This window comes from Exophiala xenobiotica (assembly GCF_000835505.1).
Source record: "Exophiala xenobiotica strain CBS 118157 unplaced genomic scaffold supercont1.4, whole genome shotgun sequence".
NCBI classification, from domain to species: Eukaryota; Fungi; Ascomycota; class Eurotiomycetes; order Chaetothyriales; family Herpotrichiellaceae; genus Exophiala; species Exophiala xenobiotica.
This window is the reverse complement of record NW_013562491.1, coordinates 224,721-247,847: the sequence shown is the minus strand read 5'-3', so window position 1 is coordinate 247,847 and position 23,127 is coordinate 224,721. Positions and strand designations below refer to the sequence as shown.

At 52.7% G+C, this 23,127-nt stretch overlaps 7 protein-coding genes across 8 annotated transcripts; 4 read left to right on the top strand and 3 right to left on the bottom strand.

Annotated features, from left to right (window-relative positions):
- The first annotated feature begins 550 nt into the window (after positions 1 to 550).
- PV05_06249 (uncharacterized protein) lies at positions 551 to 4,286 on the top strand. The gene has a single exon (XM_013458968.1). The coding sequence runs from the start codon at positions 947 to 949 to the stop codon at positions 3,416 to 3,418; it is 2,472 nt and encodes an 823-aa protein (XP_013314422.1). The 5' UTR covers positions 551 to 946; the 3' UTR covers positions 3,419 to 4,286.
- A 60-nt stretch (positions 4,287 to 4,346) lies between these two features.
- On the bottom strand, positions 4,347 to 6,287 carry PV05_06248 (uncharacterized protein). The gene has a single exon (XM_013458967.1). The coding sequence runs from the start codon at positions 6,133 to 6,135 to the stop codon at positions 4,813 to 4,815; it is 1,323 nt and encodes a 440-aa protein (XP_013314421.1). The 5' UTR covers positions 6,136 to 6,287; the 3' UTR covers positions 4,347 to 4,812.
- Positions 6,288 to 9,777: 3,490 nt separating this feature from the next.
- PV05_06247 lies at positions 9,778 to 13,508 on the top strand. Of its 2 annotated transcripts, XM_013458966.1 has the most exons (5): positions 9,778 to 10,048; positions 10,129 to 10,277; positions 10,329 to 10,502; positions 10,552 to 11,534; positions 11,588 to 13,508. In XM_013458966.1, exons 1-5 carry the CDS (start codon positions 9,878 to 9,880, stop codon positions 12,064 to 12,066), a joined length of 1,956 nt encoding a protein of 651 aa, XP_013314420.1. In that variant the 5' UTR covers positions 9,778 to 9,877; the 3' UTR covers positions 12,067 to 13,508. The 2 variants fall into 2 exon arrangements, with proteins under 2 accessions (XP_013314420.1, XP_013314419.1); XM_013458965.1 differs by having other exon boundaries at positions 10,552 to 13,508.
- On the bottom strand, positions 13,483 to 16,074 carry PV05_06246 (uncharacterized protein). The gene is made up of 6 exons (XM_013458964.1): positions 15,507 to 16,074; positions 15,117 to 15,442; positions 14,607 to 15,064; positions 14,509 to 14,553; positions 14,024 to 14,409; positions 13,483 to 13,915 (listed from the first exon to the last, which is right to left on the bottom strand). Exons 1-6 carry the CDS (start codon positions 15,606 to 15,608, stop codon positions 13,664 to 13,666), a joined length of 1,569 nt encoding a protein of 522 aa, XP_013314418.1. The 5' UTR covers positions 15,609 to 16,074; the 3' UTR covers positions 13,483 to 13,663.
- Positions 16,075 to 16,490: 416 nt separating this feature from the next.
- Positions 16,491 to 18,186, top strand: PV05_06245 (uncharacterized protein). The gene has a single exon (XM_013458963.1). The coding sequence runs from the start codon at positions 16,559 to 16,561 to the stop codon at positions 18,026 to 18,028; it is 1,470 nt and encodes a 489-aa protein (XP_013314417.1). The 5' UTR covers positions 16,491 to 16,558; the 3' UTR covers positions 18,029 to 18,186.
- A 213-nt stretch (positions 18,187 to 18,399) lies between these two features.
- PV05_06244 (uncharacterized protein) lies at positions 18,400 to 20,961 on the top strand. The gene has a single exon (XM_013458962.1). It carries the CDS (start codon positions 18,607 to 18,609, stop codon positions 20,095 to 20,097), a length of 1,491 nt encoding a protein of 496 aa, XP_013314416.1. The 5' UTR covers positions 18,400 to 18,606; the 3' UTR covers positions 20,098 to 20,961.
- PV05_06243 (uncharacterized protein) lies at positions 20,851 to 23,035 on the bottom strand. The gene is made up of 2 exons (XM_013458961.1): positions 22,873 to 23,035; positions 20,851 to 22,823 (listed from the first exon to the last, which is right to left on the bottom strand). The coding sequence occupies exons 1-2, from the start codon at positions 22,948 to 22,950 to the stop codon at positions 20,949 to 20,951; spliced, it is 1,953 nt and encodes a 650-aa protein (XP_013314415.1). The 5' UTR covers positions 22,951 to 23,035; the 3' UTR covers positions 20,851 to 20,948.
- Positions 23,036 to 23,127: the final 92 nt, after the last annotated feature.

Sequence of the window (23,127 nt, the reverse complement as noted above, 5' to 3'; positions counted from 1 at the left end):
TATGACGATGAGCCAGAGCGTAAGAACGACAACTAACGCCGTGCTGTAGAGTCAAAATGCCATGCGGAAGCCAGAATTCTTCGACGGACCAAAAGTACAAGCCTGACCTTTCCTATCAAGGCTATCGTGGCTATCTCAGGAGAGCATGGAACGAGTTTTTCCGGACCCCGAGTCTGGGCAAAGATCAAAGAGCTCGTCTGACACCACATTCCACACACGTTCTCTGACTGACTGACCACGAGTCTGACGGAAGAATTTACGGACAAGGCGAGATTCGGATGGACGCCTGATTTGCTTCCGGAGACTTCTGGCTTATCAAACAACTCTCCATTTCGCCAAAAGCCCGACACAGGACACCAGTGGAGTCTGAATACTCCTGACTGGTTGGCTGCGCACTTTCGCCTAATCCAACAAGCAACTATTGGCATGATATTGTTAGCAATCACTGGCAACTTTTGCAGAGCACGGACAGCTGGACGGACGAAAAACGGACGACAAAAGAATTCCGGACCGTCAGCCGACGGCCGTCAAACGTGCGGCTCCAATCTCGCCGAGCGCCTGCTGCCTACCATCAGTATCATGTGCGTAAACTGATCAGAGCCTGTTGCAGTGGCTCCCTGCTGTCTGAAACGAGTGCCTGAATGAGCCAGAGTTGATTGTTCCAGAACATCGTCATAGGCTACGCGAAGTCGATCAATCCCACAAACCCTCACAAGACCAATCAGGCCATCTGTCGCCGCCTTGAGATCTGTCAGCAATGCAGCCAGTGTAGCGGAGCACTGTTCGCACGATCGCTGCACATCAGTATTCTGAACAAGCATCTCTTCGTCTCATTGAGGACCTCTTCTCAACAACACCTGCGCCGGGCGCCGACAGTTTCCTCCTCTCCTCGTCAACCTCGACCGAGAACCCGGCCATTTGAACATCCGGCACCCCGCCAACCGCAATGAGTAATTCCACTTCCCCATACAATGATGCCCACGCGTTAGGTTCCGATCACAATCAGGGGCCCCCACGAAAAAAGATGCGCAAGGGAACAAAGAGTTGTCTAGAGTGTCGGCGGAGAAAGATCAAGTGTACCTTTGAGCCCGAGAGGACTGCTATATGCAACGAATGTTATGCCCGGGGCTCCACTTGTATTGATCAAGAGCACGGGGATATCCAAACCTACACTCAGTCCAATGCGGAGCAATCCACTTATAGCTTGCGGGAAAGAGTTTCGCAGCTCGAGGGCCTGGTAAAACAAGTGCTGCATCGGTTACCAGAACGGGGAGGAAATACAAGTTCGACCGACACCAGTCCAGAAACCGACAAAAGCCATGTTGATGCTCAGGCGGCCGAAGTATTGAAAAGCTTGAAGAGTTCGTTACGACAGATCGATGCCGACCCAGAGGAATCAATCCTGCTGCCGGGTGGTCTCCGAGACGGTGCGCCTGCTTTGACTTTGTTCGACAATGCTGTCATCGAAAGGAAGGACAGTCAACCCGTGGTATCGAGGGAGCAGTATAATAAGAACAAAACGCTGCTCGCCGCCTTGAACAAATTACTACCTCCTCCACATGATCTGGAGATCATCCTGGAATCATCTCATGAGTGGTGGACAATATGGCGCAAAATGTTCCCTGAGATTACGGACAGTCGTTGCGAGACAATCAAAGAATCAGTTTCGCATTCTCTGCGGTCCGAAAAGCCAGCAGAACTCGCCAAAATAATGCTGTGCATCGCCATCGGCATCCACCAACTACCTGGATCGTTTGACTGGTCAAGACTTCATATCAGGGAAGAACCGGCTGATCTGATGGAAAGGTATATCGCCACCGTCAACAAACTGATCACCTCGGACGATGAGATCGCAGCCACAATTGATGGGCTTGAATGCATGATGCTCGAAGCCAAATATCAGATCAACATGGGTCGTCCTAGACGGGCCTGGCTGCTGTTTCATCGAGCAATTGCCTTTGCGCAGTTGCTCGGACTGCACAAGTTGCCCGCCCGAGCAGATAAGACATCTCGGGACTATCAACGATCGTACACCATATGGGCTCATCTTGTACTGGGCGACAGATTTCTGTCACTCTTCCTCGGGTTACCATACTCTGTTGCCGACCATTTCGTTGCGCCTTTCATTCCTGGCAATGGTCCCTATCCTGTGGATGCCAGCGAGGGCGAACTGTATGTCTCGAAAATGATACCAATCATCACCAAGATCAATGACCGCAATCAAAGCGTTGTCCAGATGGGATATTCAGCAACCCTACGACTCGATCAAGAGTTGGAAGAGTTACACAGTGCTCAAGATCCCTCTTGGTGGTCGCTTGAGAAATTTCCTGGAGCCGCTGTCGATGACCACTTTGAACGATTACAAGCACAGTTCTACCATCATCAAGCTAGATTGCTTCTCCATATGCCTTTCATGCTTCGCTCGTCGTCCGACAAGAGATACCAATATTCACATGCCGCTGCCCTTGATGCAGCACGAGAGATGATCAGAATATATGAGGCACTGCGCAGTAATCCAGCCGTGGGTCCGTTCATTTGCAAATTGGTCGATTTCCAGGCTTTCACAGCAGCCATGCTTTTACTGCTCAACCTATGTGGTTACTCACAGCAACAGCGCGGCAGTAATTCTCAACCACCTGATCTAGAACAAGATCAAAAAGACTCCGACCTTATTGACAAGACCATAGCCCTACTCAAAGATGCCGCTAAAGAAGGTGGTGGCGTTGTTGCCGCACAAAGCGCTCAAGCCCTCGAAATGATTGCGGTCACTCGACAAGGCTGTCCAGATGCCGAAGCGAAACAAAAGTGTGGTGAGACGTGTCAAGTATCTATACCATATTTTGGCACTATAACCATTGGTATGGGCAAGCAATTTATCCCTATCAAGCCGGGAACGTACATCCAACGCACTGCTGGGTCTAATATTACGGTCCCAGTTGGAGGCGTGGCCAATACGGGTCTACCGACTCCGCCGTCAATCACCTCTAGCAGCACCCAGCCGTCACCAATAACCACATCTATCGACAACCCGCATTTACAGCCTCCTCAAGCTCATCGATTACCCCTCTACGAGTCCACAGACTATATTGCACCTGGATTCGACCAAACATGGCATCAGGGTGACGACCCTTTCGTGACGTTTGACAGTTTCATGGCTTTTGCGCCACAAACCTCGACCGATTTCCCGTCGGCCGCCGGAACTGCGAGCAGCAGCTCAGGCTTCACTCCCCAGCAACAGTCGCAAAGCCCGTATACAAGCGCTGTCAACGACTTCAATACAAATATGGGAACCGGGGGCATGGCTAGTGTTGTTGCCCAACAAGGCTTCCCATTTGGCAGCTTCCCGTTCAGCCAGAGCGGTGCCGATTTGGATCAAGGATGGAATTGGTTTGGTGTTGATGCACCTGTCATGCAGTGAGACAATGTAGTTCATTCCCAGAACACAAGAATACTGTCAAACCCTTCATGTTTTCCATGGGTAGACCAGTCACTCGTCAAGCCGATGATCCTTGACTTCGGGACTCACCTGGCAGAACCATGCGATGATTGGATTGATCTCATTGTATCTGCACCATCGATGTCTTCCTTCAGGGAATGCTCGCCAGTACCCACTCGTTTCAAATGGCTTTGCAACATCCTAGCTCAACCCGCAGCACGGTTGGATACACACAGGAGTGCTGTGACAGCATGCGGAGTGTTGGTCGCTTCGATGGAAGCAATGGCTGACAAATGCTTCTGGCTTCCAAGTCCGCGGCGATAAGATCGCGTCCGAGCATTGGAGATGGATCAAGGGGGTCGGCTTTGCAGGCCCCAAGCCCGGAGTCGCTTCCAACCGACATCGGGCATCCCTTCAGTCTGTCGTTTTCATGCCGCCCTCATGGCCAGAGTTCCACCCGGACGAAACGATCAAACAAGCTCCGAGTTTGGCTTACCCATTTCGTCTGCATTTTGGACTAAAGACCCCAATGAAGGCCCGTGCCAGGAAAATTGGTCTCCTTCGGGATTGTCGCAAGAAAGGACGACTATCTAGTGCTTCAGAACCATTGAGCAGTGGAAAATAGGTTCAGATACTCTATACCCAGATCTCATCGTATGTATACAGCTTCTCCCGATATCATGATATTGATATTGGGATTGGAGACATGACACATAAATAGAGGGCATTCGGCCTAGACCGATCATTCAATTGACCCACTCGCCAGTCAGTCACCTCTTGTCCTGCACTCAGAGCGAAATATCTTCCCTGACTAAGGTAGAAAAGTGACGCACAATCGCGAACGTCCAAGACGAGCATGGTACGAAGCGGAGCATTCTTGTCAAAAAATCAATCCCGAGAGACAGAGACAGGAAGTTCTAGACTGGTTTCGTCTTGCATGATATGCTTGGACTATTTCGCTGCAAGTGCTACTACTAATCTCTTTAGTTCATTGCTTGCTCTGATATATCCTATCTTATCCTGTCCATATTTCATTAACTCATTCTTTCGTAGTCTCTCTGTAAAAACTCAATCTCTGGTAAACCACATATTACATTCCTTCCCTTTCCTGTACATCTCCAGAACCTCAAAGTTTTCTGTACTGTATCCCGGGTATCCTTGTGAGTGTGAGTGTGAGTATGTGTGTGTGCGTGTGTGTGTGTGCGTTGTCCAATCCAGCGCCGATTCCATGCATTCATGCCGTTCTATGCTGTAAAGTTCGGTATGTTCCCTAAATTTTTCCAATCGAAAGTAGAAAGTTTTGTGGAAGAAGAGAAGAAGAAGAAGAAGGGAAAAAAGGCCCAAATGAAGATCCTTCAACCCTTGGGTACAGGGTCTCAGTGTCCCCATCCTCCGCCTCCCCGGCCTGACCATCCTCCTCCACTGCCACGACCACTCCATCCCCCGTTGTTGCTGCTGCCGCCGCTCCAGCCACCGCCGGCTGCTGCGGATGTTTCGGCTGCAGCTGTCGTGACGACGGCAGTGGTGTACTGCGTCACGGCTGCTGGTGCTGTTGTCACTGCGGCGGTCGGTTCGGCTGCGGGCGTGTCCGTTGACAATGTGATTGTAGTCGGTTCGGGAGTGTATGTGGACAAGCCCGACGTAAGCGTGACGAATGTGGTTACGGAAGTCGCCGCGGGAACGCCGGTGTCTGTCCCTGCGGAGGTAGCCACCGTGGTGACGATGGCTGAGGTCTGCGTGGCCGATGGTTCGGCGCCGTTCTCGCTGTACACTTTGAGGCTGTTGATGAGCCAGTATGTGTCCTGGAACGCGGATGGGTTGTTCTGGACAAAGTCCTGGCACGTCGAGGCTTTGGCGCTGCATGTGGAGTCTGTGCTCCAGACGCCGCCGGCCCAGTCGCCGCAAAAGGTCACGTCGAACACGAGTTGTTGATTGCGCACTTTGTCGTCGATGTCGCAGCCACCCGTGAATTGTCCCTGAGGCAGACCCCAGCCGGAAGGATCGGGGTTGCCGCTGGTGATGTCAGATGGGATGGCGTCTCGAGAGAAGAACCAGATGCTCACGGCTTCACTGGTCCATTCTGTGGCATAGACGCCACCGCCGTTGGAGTTGAAGCCACTGCCAAAGCTGCTGTCGTCGGCACTGCGGATGGAGCAGCCGGCGTTTGTGGCTTGACCGGCAGCGTTGACGTCGCAGTTGGCGGTTTCCAGAGAGCCGGAGAAGGCGCCTGTGTTGGTGATTGTGCAACCGGCGTCGGTGTGCATAGCCATGTTGTTCGAGGTTTGGGCACTGACACCTTCGATGATGTCGATTTCTCCGTTGTAGGGCCAGTCCGAGCCGAGCATCCAGAAGGCAGGCCACGTCCCACAAGCACCAGCAGGCATATGTGCGAGATCGAGGATGACGAGGCCGTGCTGGTATGTGTTTTTGCTGGCTATACGTATACTGTCTCGACCACGCCCAGAGGCAGTGTTTGTAGAATCGACTCCCATATATACTTGACCATTCTCAAGCTTGTATAGCCCTGAGCTTTGGGCCGTGTTGTAGTCGATGTAATTGACGTAGCCGTTGGTAGGATCGTTGTCTGTGAAGAAGTCGAACATATCCGCAAACGAATTTGTGCTGTAGTCATCTTGAAGGACGTATGAAGCTGTGACGGCTGTGGTGAGTAGTGTCAAAGTAGCGGTAGAGAAGAGCATACTGCGAGGTCACAAGAGTTGCGCAGTCTGGATGTTAATGGCAATATATTGAGAGCACGAAGCGTCTGGATGAAATAGTCTGGACGCCATTGTTGAGACGGTCCAGACCGCACCATATATAGCGAGTATCTCACCTTTGTGACTTGTCATTAAATCGAGGCTGGAGAACAAAGAGCTCACAGCGACGTTGATAAAGCGCGAGGTAGGTAACGCTTTGTTTACGCTCAGACTCTCGGTCGGGTTGAGCCGCCACAGGTCAGAAGCATGGACTGGTAGAACAGCCAACGATGTCTCTGGGACAATATAGAAGTGGAGTGATGGCTCTCAGGTAAGGCATGCGGTTGGTATGTTTGGACTGGAAAGTGTCCAGAGCGCAGGAGCTTGAGCCATGGAGGCTGGTACCGACGATAGGGTGCATTGTCCAGATGATGGAGAGGTCGGGATCGACGCTAGGGCCTCATGGCGAACCAATCCATCCGAATGCCTCAAGAGGATGCACTCAGGGTTCTTGGGCTTCGTCAGCTCATTGACATATGAGGGCAGGCTGCTTCCATGGGGCTTTGCAACCATGGGTAGTTGAACTGTGAAAAGTCTTTCTGCAGCAGTCGTATTGGCTTGGTGTCCAGATCATCTGTATGATCGTGTGGATCAAGGAGGACCCTTTGAGAATTGCGAGGCCCAAACTGGCCATGAAGATGTCTAGGCAGAGGATATGTCTGCAAGACTGCTGCTCCGTTGGATCTGCCGAGCCTTCATCACGACCCGGAATCAGCTCTCTGGACCATCCACGCCACGACCGCTCACTGCTTGGCGCAGTAGAGGAAAGGAAGAGCGGAGAGGTGGCTTGTTGTTGGATGAGTTGTTGACGATGAAAGGAGGACACTGGCTGATTATCAACTAATTTCCCGCGATCGCGCTAAGTCGAGAGTGGAAGGATAAGCGAGCTATTCTTAGTCATACACTGCCATCTGAACCGACGAGCCAACACGTCGTTCTCCTACAGCACAGACTGACTGACGGCTTCTTCGCCGTTTCCCTGTCCAGTGGACTGGCTACATGTCGATCGTCCATCGACACCAAACTTCCTGAATGAGGTTCTGCCGTTCTATGCGCGTCTGTCGCTGAATTTTTCGATGGCAGGCAAGTAGAGCACAGATCACTGCCGCCCCAGACAAAGCCATTGTGCGACCATAGCCAGGCCCTGCTGTGGCCCATGCGTAAAGCTCAGGTACCTCAGCCTCCTCTCTCTCGAAGAGCGACTCCATCAAACCAAGGTTTTATCTCCACGATGCCGCATAAATCGTCTTCCAGAATGACTTCAGCAACTAACTTGCCGCCGAAATTCCTGAGAGGGTGAAGATGCCGACAGACATAATCTTGTTATTGATGTCAGGTGAGAGCCGTCAAAGCAGCAGCTGATGAAACTGTGGTGTCTTCCATTCTATCTTTTACTTGACAGCTGTATGACCGACTGTGGAGGAAGTCTCATCTCCTGTGCGAGAGCTCGGCTTTGGAACATGGACTTTTCGACGTTGATGGCAACATTGTACCATTGCACCTCAGGCAAAGAGTCAGTTTGCCTGTGATTGTCTTTCCAGGACCACGACCAACTTTGATGGGAAATACTTATTGCAAAGCCGAATTCCATTCCAAAGGGCATCCCTGAAACCAGATACCTACGCTATTGGCAGCAATGTGAAAATCAGCTTCTCTGGGATGGCCGTGCTCTTCTGAGTGAAAATTGCGCATTGCCAGCCGATTCCCTGGCAGTTGGACGAGGTGCGGGATATGAGCTGATTTCCGCCGCCGAGAATCGAGGTGACCATGACAACCTACGCCGGACCTTGACAATGCCTTACTAAAGGCTGTCCCTCAAAGAACAGTTGATGTCCAGGAACTGCGAGCATGGCCGGCCGACGATTACAGATAATCCCTTAACCACTTTCCACAACGCAAGACTGCAAATTGGGACCATGCTCGTGCTTGAAGCCGGCGACGGCTTCAAGGTCTTTCGTTTCTTCTTGGTTCGCATTCATATATTCCATCAGTTGGTTACAGCCACTCCAAACATCGATTCTGGCTCTACGCTTTTAACAGTTGTACTGCTACCCTGGCCTGCTGTCGTAGCTAAAACCGCTCGATCGCTCCCGCCGTCCTAAGTATAATGTCCGGGTCACACTATCACCAGCAAGCAATGGGAAGGTGTTACATCGCGAAGCCATGCTCTCCGCTATCACTGCCACTTAAGGTTCACTGCCCACTGCTCACTGACGACAAGATCCTAAGAGTATTCACAGAAAATCTAGGTTCACTGCGCACTGACGACCAGATCTCAAAAGTGTTCACTGCTAACTTAGCTTCACTGCGCACTGCGCACTGACGACCAGATCTCAAAAGTATTCACTGCCGCTCTGGATATCACTACCAGCCGCATCACTGACCTCTAGATCATCTCCTTCGAGCTCGCTGCCTTCTGAGATGAGATTCCACCACTCCCCAGGACGAATTTAGAATTGCACCTCAGTCTATGCACTCTTGTCGACATCGTTAAGATGGCCAAGCCTACCCACGATTCGAAGCGATCTCAGTCATGAGCGCGGCGATAAGCCTGGGGCGGTACTCGAGTTTGATGGTGGCATGATCGTTGGAAGCGCAGACTTTCAGCGACTGATGTATAGCACACAACAGGCTTCAGGCATACAGGCCTTGGTCAGCAACCGATGCGGATTCAAGTTTCATGGAAACTTGGTGGTCGCAGATCAGAATACGTTGTCCGACATGGTCTCGCAGCTGAATCCGTCGCTGATGTCAGCACCTACGGGCGCAGGCAAAGCTGTTTCCTTTGGCCTGTACGAGGCGCAAGGACGAGGTCAGGGAAGTAATCAAGATATTGGTATGGTCGTGATGAATGCTTTAGTCAAAATGCAATGCTGTACTGGCAATGGAACACCACCATTCCTGGCCCACGGTTGATCTACGTCCTGTGGACTGGCAAGACTACCGTGCCTCCTAAAGCACGAGTACAAGAAGTCACTGTGATCATATATCACGTCTATCCAGTCGGCCGTGGTAAGTCCGCGAGTCCCTTAGCAGTCATGAGAATTGGTCGGCCGTGGGCAGTGTGCCGTGACTCCTGTTGAGATCTGGTCTTCAGTGCGCAGTGGTCTTGAAATCTAGTCGTCAGTGCGCAGTGATGAAGACTGGGTGGCAGTGCATTGGAAGACAGGAGAGTTCAGGTACCACTACCGGCGACATCAACTTCAGAGACTCCTTGTGGTCTGAAGCAGGGAATACGAGCCCTGGAAGCGGATTGCGCCCATCAAGAAGTACAATCATCGTTGTTCAAGGAATGTTTCTTGTAACTAGTAAACGAGTACAATGGCTCCGCGTCGATGAACGTTGGGGGACTGATGGGACCAATCCGTAGCCGACGGTTGTGAGTTGACGTCCTTTCAGAGAACACCAGCTAGGCTAGTGCAGGCTCACCAGGCCACAAACTAGGCTTAGCCTCCCGCCTAAAAGTCGAGGTCTTTACGGGGATCCCCGCCCCCAGTTTGGTTTCCGCAATCCTCCGCCCCCTTGGCGCCGAGGGAGAATTTTGTGACAACCTCTCTCCTTTCGCCAGCTTCTACCCCGCCTTTACGGAGTATCCATCTGACTCACTCTCGAGAAGCACTCAACAATTGAAGTGTTCAAGTTTGTTCTTGCGCTATGGTAGACGGGTACTAGACATCCATGGATCATGGCGCAGGATGACCTCGCCCCACGGCGCGTCCAATTCTCTTCTTGCGACAGCTGCAGGAGATCACGCGTGGCCTGTGACGCCCAAAGAACTCGGCACAACAGCGACGCTTCACAAGCAGCTGGACCCTGCACAAGATGCACGAACCGACAGCGTCAATGTACCTTTGAGGTAGGCATGCCCACAAAATGATCCCATAGCGTTTCTTGCCCACGGGAATGACCACTGATCTGACCACCTGAGATGCACAGTGGCTCAAACGCAAGAATAATCCCAGAGCGACACCATCGCGAAGGAAAGCGCAAGATCAACCTCCGCACGATGGCACTGAGGCACAAGCCTCTGAGCAGAGAGGCCTTGTCTCCGGCCGCTCGATGTCCGAATTGAGCGAACATTCTGGGTATATCTATTGATTCCTCCTTCGCGTATCTGGCGGCTGATCCCAGTTGAGTAACGAGTGGAATTGGCCCACCAGAGATCTCCCACCGGTGATCCACTCTCAATCGGCCCTGAACTCGGACGATTTTGACACGATTGTCGACAAGCAATGGCTACACAATATCTACGAGAATGTGTTTGAGACAGTCTTTGGGTCCTGGTTGGGAAAATATAGTAATCCCTTTGCGTGAGTACGACGATGGCCGTAACTCTCAACATCAACCTGACCATCCCAGATTCGGTGAACACAGCCTGTCGGAATTGTGCGTGAGCATACACCAGCTGTGTCGCCGGCTTGATCGGTGGATGGACGAGGATTGGGAAAGCCCAGCTGCTATGCTGGACCACGGGCGCCCTGCGGACGCAGCAAGGCGAGAAAGGGACCTCCAGATCGACCAATGGCTCGACCATGCCATCGAGGCATTCGCCGCCCGCTGGCTGCCGTTGACAATGCAATCAGTTGATTCAGAGTTCTCATCTGCCGAAGTCGTCAGGGCACTCTGGCGATGTGCACACAAGGACATGCTAAAGGTGATCAACAGGCCATCCTACCGATCGATGCTGACCTTGCTTCTATTTGCACTGACTCCGATCCCGGCGGGTATCTCTGAGGAGGAAGAGCTCGATCGTGTCTCCGGTCAAGTCTGTGTTCATGCGGCACTTCAGCAGATCCAGGAACTACGCGCTCATCAGCGAAGTCTTCGGTTCAACGGCAACCGAGTCAACTTAGACATCCCCGTTCGTCCCCCGGGTGCCAGCCCTCATTCTCTTGCAACTGCCAATTTCATCAATGCCGAGAGCACTGCCTACTGGGTCGCTCTTACTTTCGACACCTCTGCTTCGTTGACACTCGGCTGCAAGCCATTGCTCTCTTCAGGCCTTTTCGGTTTTGAGTCGGAATCCTCCTGGCGCCTGGTTCGTGCGTGTATGGAGATCTTCCGCGACATGACAAAGGACTGGCATGATCCCGAGTTCGACATGACGGACGACAAAGCCAATCAAGTCATAGCAGCAGGCGCCGCTTGGAAATTGTTGGTGTGGAAACTGACAGCTAATATGAAGGAATCCCTACGAGATGGCCATGATGAAGCAGAAGTCAGTAGGGCTTTCAGTCTCGTATCAGAAGCGATCGACCAATTCAATATTACCTATCGAGGCTTACTCGAAGTGTGCCAGAAACGCATTCAATTCTTTGGCCAGGAAACGAAGCTTCGTTGGTGTAAGTGGTCAACAACACTCCTCTACAGATTCTGGCTGACCTTATTCTCCAAGATGAGCTCATGCTGCATTACAATCTGTCCATTCTCATGCTTGTGGATATGATTGCAGCGACCGATCGGCATGATCTTCTCTCACGCTTCTCAGCGAAAAGGGTCGACGCCGAGAGCTGGGTCTTGAATTGCCTGATGTTCGGCCTCACCAACCGATACACCCTACAACTTCAATCGGATGTCGTCCCTGCTGATTCCATGGCTTCGAATGCACAATTACCGAGTTTCACTACATCACTGGTTGCTGTCGACCCATATGCGCATCACGCTGTTGCTGCTGTCAAATTGATGCAGAAAGCCATAGACAGAGACTTCGCTGCGGGAAAAATTAGCGCAGATGCATATCGGAACCTACTTTCTACCTTAACGCAGACCCTAGACCAATTACCTCAGGGGTCCAAGTCAGTACAGATTGTCAGGGCAGACCTTGCCAACATCGAAGTCGCTTCCCAGCCGTTGTACGCAACGAGTGGCCCGTGAAGATGCGTACAGTCTGGTTAACGTCTCCCTCTCCTCCTCCTCCGGAGCCGAGTCGCGCAGAGACGTCAATCCCACCAAGGGCACGTACCGGGCCAATCTCTGTTATGGGCAAAAGCACTGCATCGCAGGATCCTACGCCGCTTCCGCTCCGTGCTGACATGCAGGTGGCCGCAACATCGCATTTTGGCAGTCTGAAGTGTACCTTTCTTCAGCACATGCAGGATCGGGCATCTACCACGTGAAACACGTCGGATCCGCCAGGAGAAAATCATACTCCGGCCACATGGGCAAGCATACCAGGAGACGTCTGTGGGGCCAGGGCAATGCAACCTAACCCCGGACTTTGGGGAAATGAGCCTCAGTCGTCGGGGGGCGGGCACTTGCGGGAACACGGAATCTCCTTAGGCAGGTCCACACATTCTCGCCTGGGATGATATGTCAAGGTCGGAATCACCTGAGGAAAGTGCACCAGGAAAGTCCAGCGACGCAATCTATTCGAGCTCAAGCCTTCGGCTCGCCATCCAACGAGACTACTGTACGCCTTCCACACCTTAACAAGGATTGCAACGGAGCTCTTCCTTCGATCGGTCTGGCTGAAAGACTGCATTTTTACCCTGTCCGCCAGCCGCTGGACAGAAAAACGGGTCGCTTTCTAAAGCCGCATGCATTGTCCGGGCAATTTCCTTGTCCTCAGGCGCAAACAGGTAAAATTCTCTCCTGGGCGCCAACGGCAGAAACTTCTAGGCTTACCAGGGTGTCGGCTGGGGCTTGCGAGCATCACTCCACTGATTGCTCCGGACTCAGGGTCAAGTACGAGTCTGATGCAGTGTAGAGTACGCTGTCATCAGCCTCCGCTCTGACGGGCTACTTGCACATTCGCACAATCTCGAACGAAGTACATTAATGTCGTGATGATGTGACGTCGACCCGCGTGGTGCTGCCCCTCAGCTCGTATTCTCGCTTCGAGCGTGAGCGGACCGACCACTTATGCGAGGCTGTGGCTTTGCCACAAAGCTTGGGTAGCATTTTCAAAAGCCGGGGGTCGTGCTCCGCCGCCCAATGGAGCTTTGCCACAATCATCCATGATCCCTCTCAATTGCCGATCGACTTGGCTCGGAGCCGTTCGGTACCGATTTGATATGAGTACACAGGACGGCACACAATCACAGAGGCGACCTGGGCTTAGATCTCCGGAATCAGTAATCGTAGATCAAGACCCAGGGTGGTGTGGGTGGTGCGGATGTGGACGCTGTTGGATACTGCAGAATCGCCTGCCTGGCGGTATCGCAGATGCTGTCGAACATTGATCTTTACAAGGCGGTCGTGTGCGAGATGCGGTGACGGTGTGAAGGAACTGCAGATTTGGCCTTGAGGCGGAATGGTTACAAACGTGTTGTTGAAGATTTCTTAGTATCATTCATTTCCATCAGGATTAACTCCCCACGCCTCAGAATAGCTCTCCTTGGTGCTCTTACGATCCGACGTTCTTCGTACAAGCCTGCCTCGCTTCAGCAATCTAACACGTGGAGCTCGATGCTCGCTTTCGTTGTCTCCGTCCTTCTAGTCCTCAATAGTGCGCGAGAAATGTATCACTCCTCTAGATCGTGTACCTGAACGACGGACTCTTATCGCCCAGGTCAGACAACTCGGCATCCGTAAGACCATGCGCCTTGCCACTCTTCTCTCTCTGTGCGTTGATGCGTCCGTATGCAAATCTCAACACGAGAACGGCGAACATTCCCAGCACAACAAAGCCGAGTTCGAGTCCATGGCCGAGTAAGAATTTCGGCTTGTCCTTGGCGCGGTAGAAGTTGCTAGCAAAAGCACCGCCGAGGTTGCCGAGGCCAATCTGCAGTGAAGACCGTGTTAGTATCTGTACGACTGTCCAACAAGACATTGCGAGATAGGAGACACCGGTCCGGGTGCGCGATCCGCCGGCCAAGGAGAAGCAGCTTACCTGAACAGCCATGCCAGCGGCGCGCTTATAACTTCCAGCCAGGTTATTCGCGATCCAGGTTACGTTCTGCGGGAAAGCAGGGTAGATACCGCAGACAGCAATGAAGATGCCGGCGTACACCACGCCGGGGGCGCCGCCTGTCGCGGAGGCCGCGATTGCCATGACGAAGCCGACCAGGATAGCACACATGGGGACGAAAATGTACACCCAGCGGGAAGCGCCACGCTTGACAGCACGGTCGGACATCCAGCACAGCAGGATGGCCAAGATGGCGGCGGAGACGTAGATCGGGATCGTAAGGAGTTGCGCAGTTGTGGACGTATAGCCTAGATCCGCTATAATTGTGGGCAGGAAGAAGGATATGCCGTACAGAGGACAGACGATACCTGCTGACTTGTCAGAACAGCTTCTCGGCCGTGTCGACTATGAACACGAAAAAGCCCTGTCGAACAGTCTCAACAGCTGTGCAGGCAGAGAAGACTCACCCCAGTACATGAATAGACTGACGTAAATTTGCCAGTCGGACAATGCTGTACGCATGATCAGTAATGGTCAGAATGGTATTCGGACCCAGAAGGCTTACCTCTGATAACATACTTCCACTCAAAATGGTCACTTTCGGCGATCGCTCTTCCACTCTTCTTGCTGCCTTGGTACTTCAGGCGGTGCACCACCCACGCCCTCTCCTCCACAGTCAAGAATGTCGCGGTATCTGGGAAGTCGTGGAGCAAGAAAAAGGCGACAATCGCCACAGCGACAGTCAGTAGCCCCTCTAGGATGAAGATCCATCTCCAGCCAGCGTAGCCACCAACACCGTCCATTTTCGAGATGGCATAGGCCAGTAGACCAGAGAACGCGCCGGCCATACTTGCAGCGCTGAAGAAAAGGCCCTGTCGGAATGCGAGCTCTTCGGTAACATACCACATAGTAAGATAGTATGCCACCCCCGGATATAATCCGCTTTCTGCGACTCCAAGGAATATGCGAGCAATCAGGAGGCCGTGGTAGTTCTGGACGACGCCCATGAGCGTCATGACAGTGCTGTAGATCAAGTCAGCGTTTTCGCGTCTCAAAGCTCAGGAACGGAACTCACCCCCAGGCTACCATTATAGCTGGCAGCCACACGCTTGGCCGGAAGCGCTTGAGGAGCAAGTTAGATGGGACTTCGAAGGCGCAGTAGGTAAAGAAGAACACGGTGGCGCAGAGCGAATACTGAGGGCCAGATAGGTTGAGGTCGTCTTCCATTCCTGCGATTTTCGCGTTCCCAATGTTTCCACGGTCAAGGAAGGAGAGTAGGTAGAGTAAAGCTAGCATAGGTATCAAGCGTAAATCCATCTTCCGGAGTGTCTTTTGTGGGTCAACGCTTGTTGTGTCGATGCCATCGCCGGTCCAGTTAGGATCGTGGTGCTTGGTGGAAGCCTGTCACAGCAGGCAACGTCAGCTCAGAGTAGTACAACTTGGTCGTCTAATATGCTTGACGTACAGCGTGCTCGAACAGCTTCTCGTTGTTATTGAGGGTCGACTTCTCGTCATGTTCTTGTACCTGCATCTTTTCTGCAAGAACAGGCGAAGGGGACGTGTTCATCTTGGACGACCAGATTCTCAGACGTGGGAGCTGCAGTGGGGAATGAGACTGAGGAGATATCGCTGAGTATGTTCATGAGAAAGGCTTGAAGATGGTCCGTTTTATATGATGGAACTGGAGTATTGCTCGTATTGTTATCAGAGGGGGGACAGGAGAGCCTTCGTCGTGGGGTCCCCGCCACCGGATCCGAAGAACCCTGTCAACCACATGCGTCATTGATTGAAGGCCAAGCGAATACTCCTACTAGTAATCCGGCATATGCTGGCTCTTGGGGCCACGGCAGGTCGAACCCTGGTGATGTATTGGCAGAACTCGGTTCTAGAGTTAGAACGTCAACCATTAGGGATCCGACAGAGCGGCGAAATTCTCCCCAGCATGATGTCCAGTAAAGTGAAAACACAGAAAAAGGACTGCAGCTGAGCCGGAGAAGCGCAATACTTGCCGCAAATTGTGGCAAGACCACGATATATCTTCACGATATTGGGCTCGCTGTAGTCGATCTTTCGTTGACGAGCGCGGGGGCTGGAATGAACTCCCAGCCTTGTCTGATGGTCGATACATCTGCCACGGAACCCGGAGACCCTCCTGGAATGTCTTCCCTTCACCTAATTCGGAGCTTCCATACATGTCCGGTCGTTAAATCCTCTTGTAATGGTTCTAGTCATCAAAATCTTGTCGTGACATGGCTGGGTGTTATTATGCAAGAAAGCAAGTGACGACCTTAGTACCCCGTACGGAGCGGCGTGGGAGGATACCAATGCCCCAGGCCGGGTCACGTGTGACGATCTGCGCTTGTGGCTGATGTACGGTGAAGCAACTTGCAACTACATCGGCATCACAGTACGAAATTCGCCCATCTTGAATCAATGATCAATTACCTCACTTGATGAAGACAAGCAGAGGAGGGTCAAACTGTCAACGGAAATCTCAAGCCTCTGTAGCTTCTCATCATGCAAGACACGAGGCATGTTCCGAACCCTCTACGCCCTTACTATGTCCCTCCATCGATAGGAACCGAGCCACTTTCCAACTCCAGCGCAGGCACATCCAAGCCTTCCTCAGGTCCAGCCTTCTCCTTCCCCGACATCGACTACTCGGATTATATACCTGAAGCAAGCCCTTCCATTACCGGGTCAGTCAAGTCAGTGATTGATCGAGCATTTTGGAAATACGCAAATGTTCTCCTAGCACAGCCCTTCGAAGTCGCGAAACTCGTTCTCCAAGTACGCGTTGCACAGGAAGATGATGAAGAACTGCCAAAGCAAAAAAGGCATGCAAGCGAAGACGAACTACTTGGCGATTATGATGATAACTCTTCCGACAACGAACCCAATTACTTTACCTCAGCTGCACCCTATGAAAGGCCTATCTCGAGTCATTCGCCGCCTCGTGGCCGGCGTGGAAGGCCACAGCCAGGGGACAAATCACCCCGATACACTAGTCATGGTCAGCAATCTGACGGGCGGATACACCTGAAAAATCCCCATTCGCTTCTCGATGCGCTCTCAGCACTGTCTTCAAGCAGCGGTGCGTTGGCTATGTGGCGGGCTACAAATTCAACATTTGTCTACAACATACTGAGTCGGACATTGGAGACATTCTTCCGAAGTTTTCTGGCAGCCGTGTTCGGAGTAGCTGAAAATGACATCCTAGTCCCAGCATCTTCAGGGGCGATACCCGACACCTCCATTCTCAATTCCACCGCTCCAGCCGCTACAGTTCTTATTGCGACTGCAGCGGCCGCATTATCCTCGCTCGTTCTGGCTCCAATCGATGCTGCCAGGACCAGACTCATCCTCACACCTTCCAGTCAAGAGCCACGCACACTGTTGGGAACACTGAAAACGTTACCTACGGCATACCTGATTCCAGTCCACCTCATCCCTATCACCTTCTTCACCTCCACATTACCAACGTTGATTTCTACCAGTACTCCGGTAGTGCTGAAGTCTTACCTGGGTCTCGACCCAGCGATGAATCCCGCGACCTGGAGCCTTGCGACCTTCGCTGGATCTGCGTTGGATCTGTCAGTCAAGTTTCCCCTGGAGACCATCCTACGACGTGCACAGATTGCGACATGGACATCTCCTTCATACTCGCCACCTTCGACGTCTTCGAAGCGCAAGGCAATCACAACAATTGTTCCTGTGCCACAATCTTACCGGGGAATTCTGCCTACAATCTGGAGTATTACACGAGAAGAAGGGTATTCCGAGTCTCAAAAGGACAAGACAGCAGCGTTGATGGGCAAAGCACCCAGAAGGAAGCGCAAGGGTCAAGGCATCGAAGGCTTGTATCGTGGCTGGAGAGTTGGTTTCTGGGGACTTATTGGAGTCTGGGGAACCTCGTTTGTTGGAGGGCTACAGAGTGGTACTGAGGCAGCCACGGCTGATACTGGCGTTCACGGAGGTAAATTTTAGAGCTCGAACATACTGCTCACGGTCTCTATTGGGGTACAGTTGTTGCGTGGATGGAAAAGCATGGCGTTCAGGGTGTTAGTTGATGATACCCCTACTCTTCTCCGTCGTGATGAATAATACAGGCCTCTTGTATAATGTATAAACAACCATGACCTGTATCGTCCTTGCTCAGTGCCAGCCATTGCCCTGGCCAGGAGATGATATCGACGAAGGGCCCATCATGGCCCCTCAGACTGCACCCTTGTTCCTTCCAAGAGCCGTGGCCTGACTTCTGATACCGGGAAGAGGTCCACACCCCGCCAAGGCCGTAATCGGCCGCACTATCTAATCTGATAATCAGAGTCTTCGCCCCGATCATTCTTCTCTCTTTACCTCATCCCACCTTGGCCTCTTTCCTTCGTCTCGACTCAACCCAGGCTCAAAGAGCACAAAACGAGGCCTGTGAGAGCCTTAGTGTCTCCCGCACGTGGTCGCGAGACAACTAGGCAGTCCCTCCACCATAATAGGAGAGCGCCGACCAGCAACAGCAAGTACAGACCTCGGCCAATCTCGGATGGTAAGAACTCGGTCTCGCAACGATGGCTTCGACCGCAGCATCACCACCAGCGACTACACTTACTTCGGCACCTGTCGACGTCAAGCCAATTCTCTCTAGGCAACCTTCTCTATGCGCAAAACCTGCACAGACCCCTCCCGCCAGCTCCCCCACGTCCACAACACCCACCACAACCCTTTCTCTTACGAGCAAAGAATGGATTATTCCTCCCCGGCCAAAACCTGGGCGGAAGCCCGCAACTGACACACCCCCGACAAAACGCAAGGCACAGAACCGTGCTGCACAAAGAGCCTTCAGAGAGCGACGCGCGGCACGAGTGGGAGAACTAGAAGAACAGTTAAAACAAATCGAAGAGGAGAATGAGCATGAACAGGAGGTGTTGAAGACAACCATCGACGATCTCGAAAAGGAAGTCGACCAATATCGCACCGATCTGGCGAATTGGATCGACCGTTGTCGCAGACTGGAGAATGAACTGGTCGCTCTCCGGTCCGCTCCGTCGAGCACTACCAAGACCAGCGAGAGCGGACAAGACAAATCTTCAACGACAGATACCGCTATCAATGACACCAGTGTTGGCTGTGGCAATTGCACTTTGGAGACTCGCTGCCAATGTATCGACGATGCCTTCCAGGCTATGGGAGGGGAAGCCGCGGCGAACACTCACCAGCACGAGAAACGACCTCATTCACCGGTGCAAGTGGATGTCGAGAAACGCATCAAGGTGGAGCCGAAAGACAACATGGAAATTGATTTTACGGCTATGTACGCCTCTAAAGATCTGCCAAGCATCACCCGGCCAGAGGACGGGTCTCCAACATCTGCTGTAGCCGACCCTTGTGGCTTCTGCTCGGATGGCACACCATGTATATGTGCTGAAATGGCGGCAGAGCAAGAGCAAGCTCGGAATCAATTAATTGCGCCTGTAAATCTTGCTCGACCTCCAGGAGCGGTCAATCCACCAAGACAACTTGACCAATTCACTCCACCACCATCCGAAGGCGACGTAGCAATGGCGATTCCAGCGCTCTCTATGCCGGCGGGATGTGCTTCCGGGCCAGGAACATGCGCACAGTGCCGCGCTGATCCGAACAGTACCCTCTTTTGCAAGTCATTAGCTGCATCGCGAGCACAGTCTACAGCCACGCCATCGGGCTGCTGTGGTGGCCAGACGCCCGGTGGCTCGTGCTGCCAGAGTCGGAGTGATACTGTCCCGTTACCACCTCGGACAACGCGCTCTCGGGCAGCTGCTGCTTCATCACTGACTCAGACTCAGACTCAGCCCGCACCACAAAAGGCAGGCGTAACGCTGACCTGCGCGGATGCATACACGACGCTAAGTCGGCACCCGGCATATGAACGTGCCAGTGGCGACATAGCGACATGGCTGCCGAAGCTACATGCCAACCATGCGCAGCCCGCTATGATTGGAAGACCGGCTCTCGAAATTGACGCCGCCAATGTCATGGCTGTGTTGAAGGACTTTGATCGTAGATTTGGACAGAACCGCTGATTTCCCTGGCCACGCCATGCCGAGATCTTGCAGATCTTTATTGGATGTTATTGAGTCCCTCGCGGTGTCTTGCTTAGGTCTACAGGGTTGAATGCACCGAAAATGGTCGTTGCCGACTCGATGCCCATAATCACTATAGGGATCTGCCACCAGGCATTACAAGCCGTACTCCGTGAGAGAGTGTGGGCATGACAGCACATCTCCTTGACTGAAGCCTGGTCTCAGCTCTCTACACACCAATCTCGTCGGAACAGAGAGGTCGACTTCCTGCTGGCACGATATCGATCCTACGACGATTAAACCTTATTGGAAAAGGCTAAAGCCAGACACTCCAAGCTTCAGCCGCTATCGGTTGCAGCTACTTCGAGCACTCTCAGACACTAACTCGTTCGTCCGTCACGCCACGTCGCGACACTGCTCAGGACAGAATTTCATGGAGAAGAGCAGCACAGCCCCGCGGACGCTGAGCAATGGGGTCCCGGCTTCGGCTGTTGTTGCTGTTGCTGTTGCTGTTGCAGATCGCTGTTCATAGCCATGCTCTCCAGGATGCATCAGGGGCAATCAATTCTCGCACTCATGCAAGGGTCAGATTTCTTATGGAGTGACCCCGAAACAATACTAGTAGTGTACATACGTTCCCAACGTACATAAAACGATATCATGATCGTAGAACAGGCGGACGTCGCGGCCCTAGGGCGAATCACGGAATTGTAGATATGAAAGGAATGGAAACAGTCTTGCAAAGCATAAGATAGCTCATGTTCGCGTTGGAGCAGTCTACTTGTATCTACCTTTCTTCCGACTTGAAGGAAACGTCAATTCCCCCCGGGCCACATTAGGCGTTGGAGGAGCTAATCCCACAGCCACCGGCCTGACTTCCCTCTTGACTTGCATTCGACGCCAGCCGCCGGACTGGTCAGCGCATATTCCCACGCCACCTGACCATCAACGTACAACGAATACTTGAGCAAGCTGCGCTGCGACTCGCCCGCGAGATTTCGAAGCTCGACTACGCCCACTTTACTATTCCCGTCGGGCAGGTACTTGATCGCGACGTCTTCGTCGTCCACCTGCTTGAATGTCCGGAAGGGCAGGTAAAACATGCTCAAAGGGCCGACGGAGAACTCATGCGGGCCTGCTTGGGGCCCCACCTCGCGCACGATCATATCCTTGGTCGTCTCCTTTTTGCCAGCGCTCGAGGACGTGACGGTCGCATTGGCGATCACCCTCGGGTATCGGATTGCGGCGAACTCGTGGCGGTCGCCGGAAAGAATGATCACGCGCACGCCGAGACGTTGTTCGGCATCGTGCATGGCGGCGAGGATCTGCGAGCGCTCGCGCAGGAAGCCACCCCATGTATCGGAAGTGCCGAAGCGCCAATTCTTGGTGAACGGAACGGAGGAGGCGATGATCTTCCAGTGGATGTGTGGTGGTTCGGGGGTGGCGAGGAATTTGAGCAAGAATGAAAGCTGTGTATACCCGAGCATAGTGTGGTTCGTCGAGTACGTGGGAGGGTTGGATGATTCTGAGGATGAGCCGTAGAGCGGTTTCGAAGAGGATGAGGAGAATGAGGCTGGCTCAGGATCGGTGCGGTAGCGGCGGGTGTCAAGCATAAAGAAGGATGCCGGCCCGTTGGAGAATTGGAAATATGTTGTGTTTGTATCTGGGCCAGTTGGTGCGCCAGATGGCACGGGTGGATTGACGGAGACGTGGTAGTGGATGAAGGGGTCAGATGCAGCTGGGAAAGGGTCGGTGTCATTTCCACCTGACCAGTCATTCGCAATTTCGTGGTCGTCTAGGGTATGGATCCAGGGGAGCGTGTCAAGGCCTGGTAAGGACCAGGAAGGGGATGCATAGACGCGTCGGTATTCGGCTCTGTAGTGCGCAAGGGAGGAAGAAAGGCGAAGAGGGACATCGACGTAGATGAAGTCGCCCAGGAAGAGCATGAATGAGGCTGGTGAGGGCAGGCCGCGAAGAACTTTGGAAAGGTGCTCGAAACCATGAATTGCCAGTGCTGGCGCTGATGGTCGATAGGGGAAGTTGGCCTTGATGCACGATGAGGTTAAGAAAGTCAGGCTGTTCACGGCCTCCGAGTACTGAGATGCTGCCGTCGTAAACGTGCCGGATTTGTCGTTGGACAAGGAGTATATGTACTTCTTGGATGGCTTGAGACCTTCGAAGTTGATAGCATATGTGTAGTCAGTATCCGGGCCAAGATAGTAGATTGTGTCGGTCGTTGTCCAACTCGTTTTGTCGGCTGGTGACAGATAGGCATACATTGGCAGCTGGGCAGGATCGGGCTCTCTGACCAAGACCTTGGCTGAAGTCGAGTCGACATATCCAACCCTTGTGAAGCTCAGATCTTGAGCAGGGTGTAGAAGTGGTCCTCTAAAGACAAGATCCAGCGTGAACAGGGCTAGCAATATGTTCACTCCGATGGTCATATAGCTCCATTCGGGCTCTCGCCAGTCGGGTATGCCGAACACAGCAGTCTTGAAGAACCTTTTCTCCTCCTCGTACAAGATTGGCTCATCATGGTCCGCACCTTGCTGTTCTTCATGATGCTCCTCCGGCTTTTCATGGTCTTCACGGTGAGGAAAGAGCTTCGGGAAGGCTTCGTGCAGCCTCGGTCTGCTGATGCCGAAAGCTTCGTCCTTGCCAAACACGCATACGAGGTATATGACAATGCTTGCCAATATCAGAGGTGGGAAATGATGTCCTGGGATCTGACCCAAAGTTAGTAGTCAATCTTGAGCGTGGTGATGGCTCCCATACCCATCGGAGGAAAATGTAGGCCGACAACCTTGCTATTACGGAGCCGGTGGCAGCAACGATCACCGGCGTAGGAGCCATTGTTGAAATTCAAGAAGAGCTTCTCACTGCCTTAGCAGCGAGTATGAGTTCTCACATTACATCGTGGCCAGAAGTTGGTTGGGGGCAGACGCGAGGGAATGGTGAAGCAGGCTCCTGCAACTCGAGACTACCCAACAATGACGCAGGCCGCCCAGATCAGGATTGGTCGATAAATAA

What these genes read in the sequence shown, in the direction of transcription:
- PV05_06246 (XM_013458964.1), bottom strand. Translation starts at nt 15,608, where the DNA reads ATGAACACGTCCCCTTCGCCTGTTCTTGCAGAAAAGATGCAGGTACAA. An exon ending in AGAAGCTGTTCGAGCACGCT is followed by an intron (nt 15,443 to 15,506) that starts GTACGTCAAGCA and finishes CTGCTGTGACAG; the next exon opens with GCTTCCACCAAGCACCACGA. An exon ending in CCGCTGGCATGGCTGTTCAG is followed by an intron (nt 13,916 to 14,023) that starts GTAAGCTGCTTC and finishes TCTTCACTGCAG; the next exon opens with ATTGGCCTCGGCAACCTCGG.
- PV05_06247 (XM_013458966.1), top strand. Translation starts at nt 9,878, where the DNA reads ATGGCGCAGGATGACCTCGCCCCACGGCGCGTCCAATTCTCTTCTTGC. An exon ending in AAATATAGTAATCCCTTTGC is followed by an intron (nt 10,503 to 10,551) that starts GTGAGTACGACG and finishes TGACCATCCCAG; the next exon opens with ATTCGGTGAACACAGCCTGT. An exon ending in GGAAACGAAGCTTCGTTGGT is followed by an intron (nt 11,535 to 11,587) that starts GTAAGTGGTCAA and finishes TTATTCTCCAAG; the next exon opens with ATGAGCTCATGCTGCATTAC.
- PV05_06249 (XM_013458968.1), top strand. Translation starts at nt 947, where the DNA reads ATGAGTAATTCCACTTCCCCATACAATGATGCCCACGCGTTAGGTTCC.
- PV05_06243 (XM_013458961.1), bottom strand. Translation starts at nt 22,950, where the DNA reads ATGGCTCCTACGCCGGTGATCGTTGCTGCCACCGGCTCCGTAATAGCA. An exon ending in CCTACATTTTCCTCCGATGG is followed by an intron (nt 22,824 to 22,872) that starts GTATGGGAGCCA and finishes ACTTTGGGTCAG; the next exon opens with ATCCCAGGACATCATTTCCC.
- PV05_06248 (XM_013458967.1), bottom strand. Translation starts at nt 6,135, where the DNA reads ATGCTCTTCTCTACCGCTACTTTGACACTACTCACCACAGCCGTCACA.
- PV05_06245 (XM_013458963.1), top strand. Translation starts at nt 16,559, where the DNA reads ATGCAAGACACGAGGCATGTTCCGAACCCTCTACGCCCTTACTATGTC.
- PV05_06244 (XM_013458962.1), top strand. Translation starts at nt 18,607, where the DNA reads ATGGCTTCGACCGCAGCATCACCACCAGCGACTACACTTACTTCGGCA.